General features: G+C 36.6%; 1 protein-coding gene across 4 annotated transcripts in view; it reads left to right on the top strand.

Moving 5' to 3' along the window:
- The window catches only part of lars2 (leucyl-tRNA synthetase 2, mitochondrial), a 125,546-nt gene that overhangs the window by 60,347 nt on the left and 45,474 nt on the right, over window positions 1-19,725 (top strand). For 3 of the 4 annotated variants that reach the window (XR_010896360.1, XM_067399833.1, XM_067399847.1), the window contains exons 11-13: window positions 1,934-2,049; window positions 2,130-2,413; window positions 17,186-17,284. Coding sequence is in view for 3 of the 4 variants with exons in the window: in XM_067399833.1 (XP_067255934.1) it covers window positions 1,934-2,049; window positions 2,130-2,413; window positions 17,186-17,284 (499 nt within the window). In the remaining variant the exon portion in view is untranslated. The remainder of the gene's footprint in view (window positions 1-1,933; window positions 2,050-2,129; window positions 2,414-17,185; window positions 17,285-19,725) is intronic. The other variant, XM_067399857.1, reaches the window with a different exon arrangement.

The raw sequence follows: 19,725 nt of genomic DNA, 5'->3' as shown, positions 1-19,725 counted from the left end.
ACAGCATGAATACAAAGATTACATTTCTAGGAACCTGAAACATGCATTTTGACCTATGCATTAGACTCAAAATATGAAACCAAGTGACATATACCAGTCTATATGTATGAGTCAGTTCTCCTCAAGTTCACACAGATTTCCTATCAGAGTAACAAACATGTTCCACTACTGTTTCCCAAACACAAAGTGTCACAAATCTTTACATGTGCATTTACAATTAACAGAGATATATACACTAGCCCCTGGTTTAACAGACAAGGCTTAAAGGGATAGTTCTCCTAAAAATGCTGCTTACTGCTTACCCCCAGCGCATCCAAGATGTAGGTGACTTTGTTTCTTCAGTAGAAAACATATGATGATTTTTAACTCCAACTGTTGCCATCTGTCAGTCAAATAATGTGAGATAAGAGTCAAATAAACATGCTCAGAAAAATCTAAATGAAACCCTATGGCTCGTGACGACACATTGATGTCCTAAGACACAAAACAATCGGTTTGTGCGAGAAACTGAACAATATTTATATCATTTTTTACCTCTAATACACCACTATGTCCAACTGCGTTCAGCACTCGCTTAGTGAGGTCTGATCGCTCTCTGACAGCCAAATTGATGTCTAGCACTCATTGAAGTAAATGCGCGAGACATCACTGTTGTTGTCAGAGTGCGATCAGACCTCACTAAGCGAGTGCTGAACGCAGTTGGACATAGTGGTGTATTAGAGGTAAAAAATGATATAAATATTGTTCAGTTTCTCAGACACGAGCCGCAGGGTTTAATTTGGATTTGTCTCTGCATGTTTTTTTGACTCTTATAAATTGTGTTCCCATTCACTCGCATTATACCACTGAGAGACCACGACGGTTGGAGTTAAAAATCATCATTTGTGTTCTACTGAAGAAACAAAGTCACCTACATATTGGATGCCCTGGGGGTAAGCAGATAAACATCACATTTTCATTTTTGGGTGAACTATCCCTTTAAGCCAGTCCTAGACTAAAATGCATGTTTGAGATCTTAAAGGGATAGTTCACCTAAAAATGTGCATCCAAGATGTAGGTGACTTTTTTTCTTCAGTCGAACGCAAATTATGATTTTTAACTGCAACCGCTGCCGTCTGTCAGTCAAATAATAGCAGTAGATGGGAACTTCAACTATAACAGTAAATAAAACTTGCTTAGACAAATCAAAATTAAACCCTGCGGCTCGTGACGGCACATTAATGTCCTAAGACACGAAACGATCGGTTTGTGCGAGAAACCGAACATTATTTATATAATTTTTACCTCTAATACACCACTATGTCCAACTTCGTTCAGCTTCCTGTTAATGAGGTCAAAAAACGCATTGTGAAGACGGAAGTGATGTCTCGCCCATATACTTCAATGAGTGTCAGACATCACTTCCGTTGTCAGAGCGCGATCAGACCTCACTAACCGGAAGCTGAACGGAGTTGGACATAGTGGTGTATTAGAGGTAAAAATTATATAAATACTGTTCGGATTCTTGCACAAACCGATCATTTTGTGTCTTAGGACATCAATGTGTCGTCACGAGCCGCAGGGTTTAATTTGGATTTGTCTAAGCAAGTTTTTTCGACTCTTATTGTTCAAGTTCCCAATCACTGCTATTATTTGACTGATAGACGGCAGCGGTTGCAGTTAAAAATCATAATTTGCGTTCGACTGAAGAAAAAAAGTCCTCTACATTTTGGATGCACTGGGGGTAAGCAGATAAACATCAAATTTTCATTTTTGGGTGAACTATCCCTTTAAAATATGTCAGTGTCATTGTTTTGTCTCAAGATGCACACCAGTAATGTGTTTTCTAGTGTTTATAATGTTTATAAAAGCTACTTAAATACCCTAATAGAACTAAGGTCTGTGAAACTGGGCCTAGATGTCTTAAAATATTCTCTTTTATTCTTTATAACAGGGATCCCAGATAGCAGTGAGGAGGATGAGAGTTTGGCTCAGTCTCTGGGTTTGAGCTGGAACTCTGTTCTGAAGACAGAAGAAGACGGATCACAGACTCTCATGAACTCGGATGAGGTAAACTCACCATCCCGGTTAAACACGAAGACAGAATGATCCAGTTAACTGATTACAACTGACAATCTCTTCTGCTGTAGTTTACAGGTCAAAGCCGGGAAGAAGCTTTTACCTCTGTTACCCAGAAAGCCCGGGAGAAGAACGCTGGTGGATATCTCACTAGTACAAAGTTACGTGATTGGCTAATCTCAAGGCAGCGCTACTGGGGCACACCCATTCCCATAGTGCACTGCAGCTCATGTGGTCCCGTGGCAGTTCCAGCAGAGGACCTGCCAGTCATGCTACCTAAAGTACCTTCCCTCACAGGGAAAGGGGCGTCACCCTTAAAGACGGCACAGGATTGGCTGAGATGCCAGTGTCCGAGGTAAGCGCAGTCCTTCTCTAGTGACGGCCATTTGAAAGTAGCTCTTAGTGTTAGCAAATATTTATATTATTATTATAAAGAAATATTATTATATTACACCAGCTGAGCCACTGCCATGAGGATTTTTTTGTTTTGTTTTGTTTATTATGGGTTCAAGTGTGAATCCCTGAATCCCTATTGTAATTGTTAACATTTCCAAGTATCAGCATTCTCCCTCAGAAGTGATCAGGCAGACCAAACCGTAAGTCGTAGAGACTCGCGTAGGCTCAAGTGTCTTATATTGTTGGAATCCTTTCCTCAAGATGAACAAAATGCCCCAAGAATTAATTCGATCATCATTCTGGCTAAATTTTTGGGTATTTGGATTTTTTTTTAAAAACCTAATTTTGCAAACCAGTGCAGCAAGAGTCTGATTGTCAATAAATTTAAAAAAAAAAGTTGAAATTTCGTTTCACGATCCCTAAGGGAAAAACGTTCAAAAGTGGGTGGAGCCACTTTTACTAAAATGGATATAACTCATGAACTGAATGATATTTTCATCAAACTCAGCACACGTATGTAACAGCTCATTCTGTGGTCACGTGAAAAAGGATCTGGCAGCTGGCCACTTAGTGGTGCCGTAACATGGGAAAAAACTTGCAAATGGCTATAACTACTTCACCGTTAGACCGACTAACTTGAAAATTGGCATGCAGTGCCTTTGTCTGAGGTGCCATGATTGTCTATGAGGACATTGGCGTATCTCAAAAAACATGTTCGCCATCAGCTAATAAAATTTGAGCAGTTATCAGACAAGGTAAAATCGAGGCCGATCAGAACTCGCGTTCTTAGAGGCCTGTGAGAATTTTAAAAGAAATCAGCCACCAGGGGGCGCCTTGGTGTTTTTCAAGTGTGTCAAAAATGGTAGAACTCCTCATTCTGAACAACTTTGCCTCTAGGACCGCCTCTGTCCATCAAATAATTTGTTAAAGGTGCTCTAAGTGATGTCACGTGTTTTTAGGCCAAAACATTTTTTGTCACATACAGCAAACATCTCCTCACTATCCGCTAGCTGCCTGTCCCCTGAACACACTGTAAAAAAAAAACGCGGTCTCTGTAGTCAAACGAGTGCAGAAAAGGTGCAGGTGACTATGAAAGAGCTTCAGTTGAACAACAGTGAACTGCGGTCAGATGAGATGTTGTCAGACTTGTCGTTAAAACTCATAAAATTTAACAGCGACTGTCCAGTCAGCCGTTATACTGTGCTTGCGGCGCGCACTCAAGAATTGCATGCGCAAATGCGCCAGCGCGCTCTGCATAATTACTTTATTATAGCTTAAATAAAGCACAAAAGAAAAACTACGAGCAATGACCGTCCTTTTTTCTGTTGTAAGTTAAGTCATGAAATTACTACACATGCGATTAAAGCTGCCTCAAAACTGTGCATGCATGTATTTGTTGACATGGCTTTAAAGCTATTGTTGGTCTTAAAATGTCTTAAAATGCACATATGTACACTAAGGAAATCAAAATTTTCTCAGGTGAGCATGCCCTCGTACCCCCCTAGCAAACTACGTTTTCTGACCTCTGTATTTATGAAACCCTGCGAACGGCCCGGCTTATATTATATCTAGTGAAATCTGAGGTAAACATGTATGTCTACAATTGTGTGCACTTTTGGACTAAAAGTTTGTATGTGTATGCACTGTGATCAAAAATAAATGGGACCAAACGCGATTGAATATAAAGGTTTGTATCTCGTTATTCTATTAATAACTATGGATTGATTTTGCATTTCTATCAGAAATTAAGAATAATTAGTGTCATTGTAGTGTTGCAAATATCTAAACTATCTAATTCTTCAAATCTCAAGGTTAAATTAGAATTTTTTTTGTAAAAATGTTTCTGTAACAGCTGCCAAAAATCCACTGTTCAGGGTTCCCACTCGTCCTGGAAAACCTTGAAAACCTGGAAAATTGATGACAAATTTTCCAGTCCTGCAAAACAAATGGAAAATTATAGAAAATGTAAAATGTCCTGGAAAATCTTGTAGTTGTCCTGGAAAATTATTTTTTTTTTTAAAGTTCTTGGGTTTTTCTTTAGTTGAGACCAAAGAGTTTATCACTGACCTAAAACAATCACCATTAATTGCAGAAAGTGCGATGTTCAGGAATGCTGAGTTTTGACACGTGAGAGTAGTATTTTTTCAATGATGATGTTTAGTCTTGTGTTGCCACTTGCAGCAGTTATTATATTGTTATAGTATGTTATTAACTGCTTAAATGCATAATTTTTTTGCTTAATTATTATGCAAGTTGTTTTTCTGATCATATTTTTCCCAAGCACATTTTACCAATTCCAAACCAATCAAACTTAATAACTACTATTCATTTTGTATGTAGTCATGAAGTTAGTTTATGAAGGCTTGTTTTCTTTAACAGATACAATGAGCCAAAAAGAGATTTATCTCAGACTGAAAAGTCAAAAATTATTAAATTCCCACAAGAAGGATGCAATACTATTGCTGTTAAGGCATGACCATTGGACAGCAAAATGCTCATTGGGTCAGCAGGGTCAGACAAAAACAGGTGGATAAGAAAAGACACGTTAACTGAAAAAGAATTAAGAATTAAGGTGAAGAATTAAGTGTGAAACCATCAGAAACCTTTCAGCGCCACCATTTTCCAGAACTTCAACCTACCTGGGTTCTCCAGGAGTGTGAGGTGTCAGGATCTCAGAGACTTAGATTAGCTAAAGAATCCTAAAAATTGCCCCCCATTTAAGAATCACATACTGTATTGTAGTAAAATACAAGAAGACAGATTTTTTTATAGGCTTTATAGACAGACAGATTGAGAGTGACTCTTGAAGGACCAGCACCACATCCTCTTGTACCACTGTCTGAAGAATTTATCTTCCGGAATCTAGCTGTAAGGTGTTGGAGTTTATTTTTAGTCCATCTCTTACCCTGAAAAGTCCACCTTGCAAAGATAATGATCTTCCAAAAAAAGTAGTTAGAGTATTTATTTATTATTCAGTGGCGAAAACAAGATTCCATATTTTATTGTCATTACTTAATGTCAGCCTAAATGCAACTTTATATCTCACAAGTCTAAATATTTTTTCCTACAATTGCGAGTTTACATAATTGTGATATAAGCTTGCAACTGGCAGAAAAAAAAGTCAGAATTGCGAGTTTATATCACGCTATTCTGACCTTTTTTTCTCGCAATTATTATTTTTCTGGCATTTGACAGTTTATATCTTGCGATTCTTACTTTGTTTCTTAGAATTGTGAGATATAAACTTGCAATTGCGAGAAAAAAAATCAGAATAGCGAGATAAAAAGTAAAAGTAAGTCGCAATTAACAAAAAAAAAAAACCTTTTCAAAACATCCCCCCTCTGTTTTTTTCACAAATCGCACCCCGAATATATTTATATATATTTTTTTTATTTCTTTTATTTTTTGTATATATAATATATATATATATATATATATATATATATATTTTTTTTTTTTTTTTTTTTTTTTTTTTATAATATTTATATTATATTGTATTATGAAGAAATATTAATATATTCACATATAATGTAAAGTCATACTCCAGCTGAGCCACTGACATTGAGATTTTATTCTTTTTATTTTAGAATTCTGTTTTGTTATAGTATAATATTTATATATTACAAATAAGGTCATGCGGTAGCTGAGCCACTGCCATGGATGTTTTGTTTTCTTGTATTTCGCTGTATTGTTTTAATTATGTTTGGTTTTGTTTTGCTTTAGTTTTATTGGCATTTAATTTGATAAGGACAAAAAAGGTCAGTAAATTTAAAAGGTGAGAGAGGGGGGAATAAAAGAACTATACATAGTACAGCTGAATTTGAACCTGCATCCCCCATAGGAGCACCAAGGCTCAACCTGTCTGGAGCATGTGCACTAATCACTTGGACTTGTCTCAGAGGAAATGTTCTTCTCACATTTAGAGGTCAGACAATTTGGTTTCTTTGAGAGTATAAATTGAACTCTGAGAAAATGGAAAATAAAAAAAGTGTTTGATAAGAGATTCATCTGGTGGCATTGTAATATAAGTGGAATAATTTTCTTCCATTATCTGAGTCTTTGTACTCCCACTCTGTCATGTGAAATAATGGCAGACTGGACCAGAACTCATTGTCTCAGATATCATCAAAACAGAGCCAAGTTCAGACTCAGCCAGACTGAAGTGGCTTGTTTCTGGGAGCACTTGTCCCCTGGAGGCTACAGGGATCATTACCACTGAGTCATGGAGGTGGTGAAGATGTGCGCACAGATAGCACCTCCTCAGTGTGAAGGGTATTAATAGACCCTCTCTGACCATGAAGCACAGTAATGCCAGCAGAGCTGACATTTTTACAAAAATCCTTTGTCGGATAGCCACATGAATGGAGAGATAAACATGTCACAGCTGCCTCAATTCATGCATTTGTAAAATACATACACACAGAAATGTGGTTCAGTAATGATTGACCATTATGTTGTTGGTTTTTTATTTATTTATTTTTGCCAATATCCAGATTTAATGCCGATATTTTTTAAAAAAAAAAATATCGCAACAGAGGGTCCATAATGTGCAGAGAGAGGAAAAATTACTATCATAAGTCAGTTTGTTTGTGTTCTTGAAATGAGAATTCAAAAGCTAATACTAATGTCTTTCATTTTAAGGTAGACTAGATGAACAACTTAAAGTTAATGGAATGAAATTACAAAAAAAAAAAAAAAAAATTTTTTTGGCAATGGTGATAGATGCTATTTACACTAAATAAATGGCAAAAAAGTATTTTCTTTGCACTAAATGTAAATAGTTGTTAGATGCTATTTCAGTGTTTCTCAGTGTTTTGCACCATTGCTTTGGCAAAGTATCTGTCAAACGAACTAAAATCGAAAGTATGATATAGCTTTGTGCCCTTACTGAATCTCAAAAGACTGATTTATTTAAGTATGTTTAGTCTGTTTGTGCTGCGTATTTCAAAGCGAAATGCATACTTTGCTCACGTGATCAGCTCGTGATCCGGTATTTTCTGCGTCTTTAAATTTTTTTATTTTATTTTATTTTTTATTACAAGTATCCAATTCCAGAATTGGAATCAATTTTCAATTCCCAACCCTAAGCAGGGGTATTCAATTAAAATTCCAAGACGTCTGGTCTCTATCCTCTATCCCCAGCAGAGGTCCGGACAATACTTTTTTGGAATAGTTATATATTTCCATCAGGCCAGCAGTATTACTTTGTAAAAGAAAAAAATAACTAAACAAAATAGTCATCAAAGATGAGGATATTGGGTCCCGAGAGCCAAAGAAGGTTTCTGATAATTTAAAAATATGAATATTTCATCAGATGAGCCCAATTGGATATGAATATTAAAAGGTAATTAAAATCAGGCTATTATTATTTTTTACATTTAATTATGTATTGCAGAAGGCGGTGTGACAGAAAAGATACTATATGTGGTTTTTCCTCTTGAGTTCTTTTTATATTTTGCTTAAAATAAGTATCTACTAAAAACAAACAAACAACTTACAAAATAATCAAAATAATCGCTCTCATCATGAGCAGAAAATAAAGTTAACTAGTAATTTAAGTTAACTAGTAATAAAGTTAACTAGTAAAGTTTTAATTGCATGTCTTTCCTTGCCATCTACAACTAATTTTCCTAAATATAACATTGTTTATTATGAAATAATGCTGATTAATAGGACTAATGCTAAATGTAGAAAAAAAAAAATGTCTAGTCACAAACCTGGTTTGAATGGTTTGATCCATATACTGTATGTTTGACAGATAAAAATAACATTTTTCTGCTGCATTCTCATTTCTGAAGCGTTTTAGCGAAACTGTTGTTAAAATAACCGCGTCATCTGCAGCTCTTGTAGCGCTTTAGCATCTTCACGGGGGAAAGAAGCAATGCACAGAACGGAAAGGTCTTGAATGAAGCACGCTTGGCTTTAGATAAAAATATAGCACTGAAATCTCATTGCCATAAACAGCCCTGAGCACTTATGGTGTGTACTGCTCTGTTGTTTTGATGCGCTGCTCACTTTAAACTCTAGAAATGGTAAAATGGTTGTCACTTTGTCTTGTGGTCTGGATGGAAACAAGTCAGGGTCTGAAACCGGGCCGCGGTCTGCTATCTGAGGATGCCTGCCCTAGAGGTACCAAGGTCCACTCCCCATAGTCTCATAAAATCCTGTGGGAAACTCTGTACTATACTTAGAATGGCAAATAGTATGTGCATCAATAACAACATATTCATTGTATACGATTATATTTATTAAAATCATAATGGATGCTGCCTAATAGGGACATTACCTGACCCTGTCCCTAAAGCCCTCCCCTACACCTACCCCTAACCATATTGCACCTGCTGACCACGAAGGTCCAGGAAAGGAGCCATGGTTTTGTTTGAGTGTGGTAATATGAGCTAAAGGCAGTCAGAAGAGAAAAACATTTTTCACTCTCTATTAGAAACACCCTCACAGCAGCGTTAACTATTTATTTTGTAATTTGATGCAAAGGTAATATAATACTAAGTATAGTGTTATAAATGTTTACTGTAAAAAAAAAAAATCAAAATATAAAAAACTTTGCAGGATTTACAATATTGATGACTGTTAAACATCATCACACTCTGTGAAAAGGGTCTATAGTTGTTAAGGAGTCACAAGCTGTGTCCAGACACTTTTTGAAATATTGCAACAGCTGTAAGAAATTAGGGCAGGGAATCTGTGTTTCTGGACGCTCTGAAGTTTTTAGCAACCACACTTTTAATTGAAAACCTACAAGAAGAAACTGTTTAGTTTAGAAGAAACTTCATTTAGTTAAAAAGGCCATATTTTGCCCTTTTTCAAAGTCCTGATGTTGTTTTTGGGATCTACTAGAACAGGTTTTCCTGTTTGAATGTTCGAAACACTCATATTCTCCATTGTTGCAGCTCCTCTCTTCCCAGTCTGTCAGTAACGCTCTGTTTAGTTCCTGTTTAGCTCAGTGTGCTCTGATTGGTCGGCTGGATTAATGCTTTGTGATTGGTCAATTGTTTACCATAAACGCAACTTTCAACACGGTACTGATGATCTGAGATCCACTCTTTGTTTGGATCATAACCTGCTATACTGGCCCTCGGGCCTTGTTCATCTCGATCTGCAGGTGCCAAGATATCTTCTGATTGCAGAAAGCCAGTGGCGTCTGCAGAAACAGAAAGAACATGTGGATTGACCACATTCAATATATTTTTGACAGACTGATCCCTTTGCAAGGGCCCTGAAACACCTGAGTGGTGGGAGTACCCTCTGAAACAGGCAACCGATCGCCCAATCTAGCCAACTGTGATGGCGGGGGCTTTGGATGGCGTCATAAATAGGCCATACACACTTGGCCCTAGGGCTGTTTCTCAGACTCCGAAGGCTAGAGAGCACAGAGAACCTGAGACACGGCTCACAGAAAAGGTCTGGCTGGCATTAGTCCAGTCTTGTCAAGTTTCTTCAGTAAATTTGTCTGAAAACTGTTTGTTTCCATTCTGCATATATTTATAGTAACTAGTAGAATTTCAGTATTCGATTGATTAATTCAAAGTTTTTGTTGGTGAGCATTGCCGACAAGGAGACTGGATCATCTTTTATCTGTTGAGACCTCGAAGAAAATCACACCTCAGTTCTTTAAATGATCACCTAGATTCTGTGAAGCGGCTGTGGAGAGAGAAAGAGACGGAAACAAGATAAAAAGAGAGAGATGGTGCTTATCTGCCTCGTCCTTGAGGAAAAGAGGAGTCATTTCCTGAGCTGTGATATTGTCTCTGGCTTCGTTGTTAGAAGTTTAATTGAAATCTGAGGAAAAAAAACAGGGAAAGATCTCACAGCTGGATTTTGGTTCTGATTATATGTTTGAATGATTGTTGTGGGAAACTAACACAAAACAACACTCGCAAACCTTTATTTTCAACCCACGCTCATTGGAAAAAATAGTTAGTTTCTGGGGCAGGTTGCACCAGTTACAGCTTAGGGTTGCAACGTAAAGGGGCACTAAGTTACGACTTACACACTACTAAATATTTTTGCATTGCAGCATTAAACTTAGGAATATAACTCTACATATGAACAAAATGTTTAAAAAAGCCTCCAACCAAGAGTAATGGTTGGAATAAAACAGCAGACTGATTGAATTGCATCAGTAAACTTATGTTTTACCCAACAGAGTTCAACTCCTTAGACATATATGATCTTGACATTTAGAGAGGGAACAATATGTGAATAAATGACTTGTTAGCAGCTCAACCCGAACCAGAATCTAAAAACAAACCTCTGTCTGCATCGCTTTGTGTTGTGCATGCCAGATAAAATCATAATAAATAAATGTAATTTCTTGTTTTTTTGTGTGTACAAGTATTTAGTTATTGCTCCTTAACACTTTAAGCCCTGAAGGCATTTTAGAGTTATTTTTTTCTGAGTGACATACACAAAAGACTAAACTAAAATGAAATAAAGAAAAAAAAAAATGATTGCATTTGGACTTTCTCATGCAATTTTAATATCTTTCTTATTTGACATGCAATATCTCAGAAAGGAAATAAAGTAGGACAATTTTGTGTGATCGATACATTGGATTATGTTGATTTTGGACTAAAAATCGGGAGCATCCACTGTAAATAATAATGTGGCATTTTCTACGATCTGTGCATTCTTCATAAAGTTATAAGTGAAAACGCCACGTGAAAGCTACATTTGATTTTTGTTAGTGCCTGTGGAGTTTTATGTGTCGAAATATCTCATGATCGATGTAATGGATTATGCGTGGCTTCACGTACAAAAAACAAAAAGTTTAGTGAAAGCCCAAAACAATTATGCTTGTTGTATTCTACTCCATGAGACCTTTCAAATGACATATGACACATGATTATCTGAGCTGTATGATGCTTTTGACACATTGCAGTACATAGTACAAAAAGTATAAATTATGAAAACATTTTTTTTTTTTATCAGCAAATAACTTAGCACTACTTATGAGATAATCAAATTGGCTTCATTCATTGTAAAGTACAGTCTCTAAGCTTTCAAATGACAGCTATTTTATGTTGAGGCAGTAGTTTTGAAAAATAATGATTATTAATTTTTTCATAGCTAGGTGGCACCTTGATGCACTTCAAAAGAATGAGGACTCGCACTGGAATTGATACAGTAAACCGACACCATCTTTACTGTTCATATCACTGTGTATCAAATGCTGAGGAAGATCTGGAGCTGAAATTCAGATATGCTAATGACCATTTTTTTAGAGAGACTGAATCCTTTATTGAACCGTTTCAGACATTGTGGGAAAAGAGCTGATGCTACAATTGATATCATGAGAAAATTTAAAGGGGTCCTTGATTAAGATTTCACTTTTTTAACTTTAGTTAGTGTGTAATGTTGCTGTTTGATTATAAACACCATCTGCAAAATTACAACACTCAAAGTTCAATGCAAAGGGAGATATTTTCTTTTACAGAAATCACTTTTTAAGGACTACAATAAATGGCTGGTAGGGACTACAACGAGCTTCTTCCTGGTTGGTGTTTTTTTTACATAAATTTACATAAACCCCGCCCCCGAGAACACACAACAAAGTTGTTGTTGTTGAGCTGTTAAAGCTCCGCCCTCTTCTGGAAAGGGGGCGGGAGCAGCAGCTCATTTGCATTTAAAGGGACACACACAAAACCAGTGTGTTTTTGCTCACACCCAAATAGGGGCAAATTTGTCAAGCTATAATAAATGATCTATGGGCTGAAACTTGAGCTGAAACTTCAGACACATTCTGGAGACACCAGAGACTGATATTACATCTTGTGAAAGGGGCATAATAGGTCTCCTTTAAATGTTTTTGATCTTGGATGCATGTAAACCTATTGTAGGACACCTCCCAAACAAAATTAGGAGCTTTAAAATAGCATAATAACATTTTATGTTCTTTAACTTGCATTTGGAAAATAGACACATCGAAATTTTATTTCATGCCAACTTTTTTTGTCACTCATGTGTCTTCAGCTGTCACTGCTGAGCTGCTGAATCCTGTCAGTGTGCATCTAATGGCTTCCTCTCATGACATTCTGTGTTCAGTCTATTATCAGTCTAGATACACATTCTGTCGATAAAGAGTCGGAAAAAAACCCCAAAACAAAACTGTAAAATTGCATTTTTAAAAGAGCATAAATAAATAATGCCCTAATTTCCTAGTATATATCAGCTATAAACACTCTCCTCTGAGGCACCTCATTACAGTTCATATGTGGGATGCTCGTCTCTCAGATGGCACCTGGCTTTCAAAGAATTAACCTGCTACACCTTCGCCCTGTTGCTAGGCAACCGCGAGGCGCTTGGCTCCCACTGCCGGCGGTATAATAGGCAGGATTGTCTGAACGTTCGACTGATTATCAAAGATGGGGTGGACTCTCTCCGACTGGAGTGGAGGGAGGGGTGGCCGGCCACATACTTTGGGATTGACTTTAGCAAGGCTGGAATCTGCTGACGTTTGGCCGTTAATTAGTTTCTTTTGATGCTGATGATTAGCCGAATGAAGTCTGCCGAGAGCCGTTAGAGTAAGTGTGACTGTATTCTAAGTGACAGATGGCCTGGGATGCAAAGCACTGTTTGCTTTGGGTGCGAGACTGGCATTCGGAGACAAACACGCGGGACTGTGTTCGGCGGTGCCAGCTGAGAAATCCCACAGCAGTTATTATAACTTTGAAAAAAAATAATAATAATATTTTGTACTTTGATTTTTCAATTACAGTTTAGGTAACTTTAATTGTTCATAGAAAATGACTACTTGTAGTTTTCATCCTTTATAGGATAGCAACCAGACGGCTGATTCTTGTCTAATTAATATATTGTAATAGCCTTTTAAAGTACCAGTACTTATTATTTATCAATAGTAAATCTGAGACCTACCTTGATGCTTCAGTATTTCAATTCTGTCGCTGTAAGTTTGGAAATCATTTACACTAACATTCAAAACTTTGCCGTTGGTAGGATTTATTTTTGAAAGAAGTCTCTGATATTCTCCAAGGCTGCATTTATTTCATACAGTAAAACAGTAATATTGTGAAATATTATTACAAGAAACATTTATTATTATTATCAATGTTGAAAACAGTGCTGCTTCATGTTTTTGTGTCATACAGGATTCTTTGATGAATAGAAAGTTCAAAAGAACAGCATTTATTTGAAATAGAAATCTTTTGTAACACTATAAATGTCTTTACTGTAACTTTTGATCAATTTAATGCATCCTTGATGAAAAAAAGTATTTATTTCTTAAAAAAAAACACATTTTCCTCAAAATTTTGAACAGTATTTTGAACTTTTAAATGACAGTATCACCCGGTTTTAGTCTGTCATGTCATAGTAAATGAATTGATTTTGTTTAATGACAATGTTACTTTGTAAATGTTTAAGGGTTGAACATTATAGGGTCCTATCGTACACCCGGCACAATGTTACGCCAAGCCTGACGCAAGTAATTTTTGCTAGTTTCAGCCAGACGCAATTATCATTTTCACGTCCAGCGCCATGTTGTTTAAATAGCAAATGCACTCTGAAAACAAGTGTATTCAGGTGCATTGTTGGCGTGTTGCTATTTTGAGGGAACTGAAAATGACTGAACCATTGATGCAGCAATTTTTTTTTTTTTAAGGGCGCGTTAGTAATATGCGCCTATAGGCGGGTGCACAACACACGTACACTCTGCTTGCTACACACACAGGGACATGCAGCAGCACACAAACATGCCAAATATTAAAAACGTATTTAAACTGTTAACTGTCACCGTCCCACAGGTGGGCCCACAGCCATTACATATTTAAAACAGTAACATTCTATACTAAACCTAAACTAATCTTGACAAACTATATATCATTTGAAAGCTTAGAATCTCTAGTTTACATATTTGGTATTTGATTTTCAAAATAAATTACAGAGGAGCAGTAATTTATCAATTTGCAACAAGCATATCTTCATACTCATAAGGCATGTTCAGACCTTTATTTTGAAAGAGCGATGAACATGAAAAATCATTAAAGATTGGTTGAAACATGTTTGTTTTCATGCCAAGAGTTCAAAAGATAACATCCATTCAATTTTTTGAGGAAAAAAAGGTCTGAAAATGTTTTTAATAGAAAAAAAAAATACATTTATGATTGTGCCGGCGATCCATAACCCACATTCATGTTATTTTTATGTTTATTAGAGGCTGAATTCATATCAATTTTCTGCCAAACGTCCCATACTACTTCTATATAGGATGTCTACTTCATAAATTGTATGAAAATAATGGAAATATATGGTTCAGATCACTCAAACCATATATGGAAATGGAGGCGCCTTTATATAGTCACCAATGGAGCTTGGTTGTCATCTAGTGAAAAAGTGTGGTACTGCGCCCAAACAAAATCTTACTGAAAGCTCATTTTTTGAGATATCAACCTGAAATTTGGAACACAACTTGTTCAGATTTTTGGCTTTGATTTCCTTGCAGTTTTAGAGTAAAAGTTGTTTTGTAAAATATATATTTTATATTTTATATAAAATATTATATTTTTATATTTTACATTTTCATAAATGTAAACTTCTATAACTTTTTTTCTGTTTCACGTACATAGGTTATTATATTTCACTTCTACAATAATCTGCCAAATTTCTTCTTTAAAACAAGACCAGCCTTATGTCTATACTCCAAAGTATTCTTGAATTACAACCATTTAAGTTTGGATAGTGCATTTTCTTGTCTAAAAAAAAAGTGGGGGTGACAGTTAACAGGTTAAACTGAGGGCGTCTATATTACACTTTGTAAATAGTGAATCCACCATGGTGCAAGGACAATTGGCTTTTAAAGGGAATGGGAGATGACACTCTGATTGGTTTATTGCACGTTACACTCAAAACGCACCCATTATTCATTAAGAGTCTAGGTACAACCCTTTTGGACCATGCGCCCGGCACGCTGACCATTTTACCCGTGGTTAAATTAGAAAAAGAGGATTCAGACACACCCTAATGCACCTGCATCGTGAGCTTCAGACCATGAGCTTAGATCGTTAAAATAGGGCCCTTAGTGTTGAAGGTCTCACTATAAATATAAAAGAAAATATTAAAGCATGTGTTCAACGGGTCTTTGATGATATCACTCCCTAACTTTGGTGAAATTTATAGTACTATCCCAAACTCATGCCATTGGTTTAGAGGTTGTTGCGGTGTCGGGCTGGTTGGGATGCTCAAACAAACAGAGCAGTGTTTTGTTTCAGCCTGTGTTTACATTTTTCAGGAAAATTAATGCATGACTTGTGTTACGCTGTATATTAAGGGCCAGATTTACTAACAGCTTGGGCCAGTGCAAACCTCTTTTGGCCTTAAAATAGAAAACCATTATTTGGTTAGAGACTTGAGACTTCTTTTAAAAACATTATAATGGCAATGTGTTCAATATTTTGACTGGTACTGTAAAAACATAGGCCTATACAAAATTTTCTTCACATGATGTGCAATAATACGTGCATGCAAGAGATCACAAAAATCATGTTTTTTTTTGTTTTTTTTTGTCCAGAGTGGACATTAATCCTGTTATCAGCATGATCACAGAGGGTTTTTTCACAGCCTACCTGACTGAAAGAGCTCATTATTTATGCAGGTCATTACAACTCATTATGCAATTCTTTTGTCTTCTCAGGTGAGAATCGCCCATTATTCATGATGATTCACGCCTCCACGCATACTGTGTTTCTTGACCAAAGATGTTTTAGAAAATTTAAATCTAAATTGTTTTATATGAAGGAGTAGGCAGCATAATTTTTACTTCATTCTGAAGCAAAAACTCTAGTCTACAACCTCCAATACCCAGAAGTCTTAATACAGATTTAATATATTTTTTGGCCTTATTTCAGTGACTTAAGTTTTTTGTTTTTTCAATAACCACGCATAAACGTTATTCCTTCAAAAACACAAACATGTACATGCATGTTCCTCACATATTATTGTAGCCTAGTTTGTGCTGAATACATTGTAATGACACTTTTGCCATTAATATGTTTATGAACAACTGAAAAAAGCACAAATGTCAGGGCTTGTAAAAACTTCTCCAGGGCCCCAAAAATCCTCAGACCCCTGAGCGTTAAAAAACTACTGTCACGAGTTACTAAAGACACAGAGTGAGAAAGTAGTGCTGTAAAGGCATGGACAGTTATTTTTTGTGGCTGGTCTTATTGCATATGCATTTGTTGGAGTTTCCCTTTCAGATGCAATATTGGGAGGAAAATATTTAAAACATGCAATGTGATTTAATGTGATCTAAGGTTTGCGGTATTCAATTGGTATTTGGGCCATTATTTAACCCGTTTTGCACTTGTGTTGTTAGCTCACACTCACCTGATTATCATCGGCTCTGCTTGTTTACGACCCTACACGAGTTTGCGCTGCTCTTGGTAGATTGCGTTGGTCATTATGGAAATGATCTGGTTGTGTCTGTGCTCTTTAATTTGCTCATTGTCAGTAAATCACCCCCAGAACTTTACACTCCCATTGGCACTTTAATGGGATTGCGGTCACAGGCTAATTTGAGAAAGTATTTAAGCTTTAAAAATTATGCATATCATCTTTAAATATATCTAATAGTATGATGACCAAGTTCAGTATTCTGTTAATTATACAAGTCAAGGAGGAACAAATGCTATTGTTTCATGAGAATGAACTATATCTATGATCCCAGCACTTACAAAAGTATTCCTGTTGATGTCAGGTGTAAAGGGCCGGCGGAGAGAGAAACAGACACCATGGACACCTTTGTGGATTCCAGCTGGTACTATTTCAGATACACTGACCCCCACAACCCGCTGAGGTAAGGAAAACATCCAGCTGCTCCTCTGTCCCACCAGGTATTTGTGGAGACTGGCCTAGTCTGAGATGCTGAAAGAGCAAGACTCAGAAAGGAGGACCATCTGTCTGTGCTATTTCAGATCAACAACAATGAATTTAAAATGTCACTTCTTTGTCCCTGTAATGCGTCGCACACACCTTCATACAATGAAATGGACTCCATAGGCAGCATTATTGCATGACAGACTTACAGTAAGACTAACTGAATGGAAATGTAGTTTTGTTTAACACTTTACCATAAGCTCTCATTTGTTAAAGAGAACCTATTTTGCCCTTTTTCTTGATGTTGTTTTTGGGCTCTACTAGAAGAGGTTTTTAGAACATTATTTTCCTCATATTCTCCATTGTTACAGCTCCTCTCTTCCCAGTCTGTCAGTAACACTTTGTTTAGTTCCTGTTTCTATGAAGCCCCTCCTTCTGAAAAGCACAATGTGCTCTGATTGGTTGGCTGGAGCAGTGTGTTGTGATTGGTCAAGCGCTTTGAGCGTGTTTGGGAAATGACCCGCCCCTTAACATAACTGCCATTCAACACTCTACTAACTAACTCATGCAGGCCCCGCCCCTTTATTCTGCATATGAATTATTTAAATTAGGAATATTGTGAAGTTCTTTCCCAGAAGAAAACTCAAGACTGCAATGGAGGCGATTGTTAGTTAACTAAATGAGTTACCGCAACATTTTTATTTAAAACCCACTGCTATGATTGGGTAACAGCTTTGCATATGAAACAAGTTTTAGGCTATATGTGGAACACTTTTTGTAAACTTTTTTTCTATGGTTTTTCCCATTACAGCCATCATTATTACCTAGTTTTGAGAAGATTTTTATAACATTACATTTAGATGCATGAAAGGCTGCAGCTCTGAGCATTGTAGTCGATGTCTTTTGTCACGTCTTTTGACTGATGAATGCAGCCCGATTTCTCACAAATGCTTTCACAATATTACTGTTTCATTCTGTGCTAAAAACATATATGATATACAATATCTCACAGAAGTGAGTACACCCCTTACATTTCTGTAAATATTTTATTATATCTTTTCATGTGACAACACTGAAGAAATGACACTTTGCTACAATGTAAAGTAGTGAGTGTACAGCTTGTATAACAGTGTAAATTTGGTGTCCCCTCAAAATAACTCAACACACAGCCATTAATGTCTACAAAAGTGAGTACACTCTTAAGTGAAAATGTCCAAATAGAGGGTATGCATCGACATCACTTTCCCGCTGGAACGCACTCCCTCAGCTGGACTGAGTGGCAAAAGAACCTGCTGCGTGACTGGATTTAAAAGGGGAGACTGTGAAAACGTGAATAAAACAAACGATTACACTAAATGTTGGGCTCGAAAGTGTTTCTTACAACTTGTCAAATAAACCTAAACCATGGATATTGGCATGCAACCAGGAGTCATGTTTCCTGACATTTATATGCCTGATATCGACACCAGGGAAATACATAAAGCAAATCTGCCTGTGAATATTTTATATAACTACAATATAGGTTTAAATCTGCGTCATCACTTATATCATTGTTATACAGTAGGTGGACAACCAAAATGGGTATTACCGCGGCGCATACCGCCGTCGCAGGGCCGCGGCGTTAACTGAAATTCAGTCGCGTGTAAAAAACTACCGCCAGGTGGCGCAAAGGGACGGATTGGAAAGTGACTGTAATGATAAAATGTCGGTTTGTAAACGGAGATGAAAGGACGAAGTAAAACAACAACATTACAGTATAACCTTTTAACATCCTTAAAAACCATTAGAAAATTTAAAGTGAGAGTTAATTTCAAAATGTGGGATAGTCTTAGGCTACTCTATGCATCAAAAATTAAAAGAAAGACTTTTACACAAAGTCTTACTGCATGCTATTGTCCTTAAACAGTCATTAGGCATATATATATATATATATATATATATATATATAATATTTATATTTATATTAGGAGCACACACACGGATTATAAATTTAATATTTTCATGTTTAGTGATTTTGATGTCGCAGACTAAAATATCGGCAGGAATAAATATTTAGGCAAATTTACTCATTAAAACCAAAGGTGTTCATCTGTGATTGTACATCAAGAGCAAGGACACGTTGAGTGCATTTTGTTTTGTGCTTTTACCAGACCGAAACGCTCGATTGTCTGTGTGAAACTGCGCGTGTGCACGAGCGCCAAGAGAACTGATAACAGCAGCAACGAGCACTGGCCATGATTTCAGAAACAACACGTTCCAGTGGATAGATCACCTCTTATTTAACACAGACCTAACAGTTATATCTTATCGAATTGAGATATTTCTTTCTTTTTAGGTACAATTATTGCTGAGTTTAAGTTCACTTTTGAGACGTTTCAGATTCTCGCAGAGAGACAGCTGAAAGCGCACCCTGTTTTTTTA

This window comes from Chanodichthys erythropterus, chromosome 2 (genome assembly GCF_024489055.1).
Source record: "Chanodichthys erythropterus isolate Z2021 chromosome 2, ASM2448905v1, whole genome shotgun sequence".
In the NCBI taxonomy this organism is placed as follows: Eukaryota; Metazoa; Chordata; class Actinopteri; order Cypriniformes; family Xenocyprididae; genus Chanodichthys; species Chanodichthys erythropterus.
The sequence above is the reverse complement of the archived record's forward strand: the minus strand, read 5'-3'. Positions and strand labels throughout refer to the sequence as shown.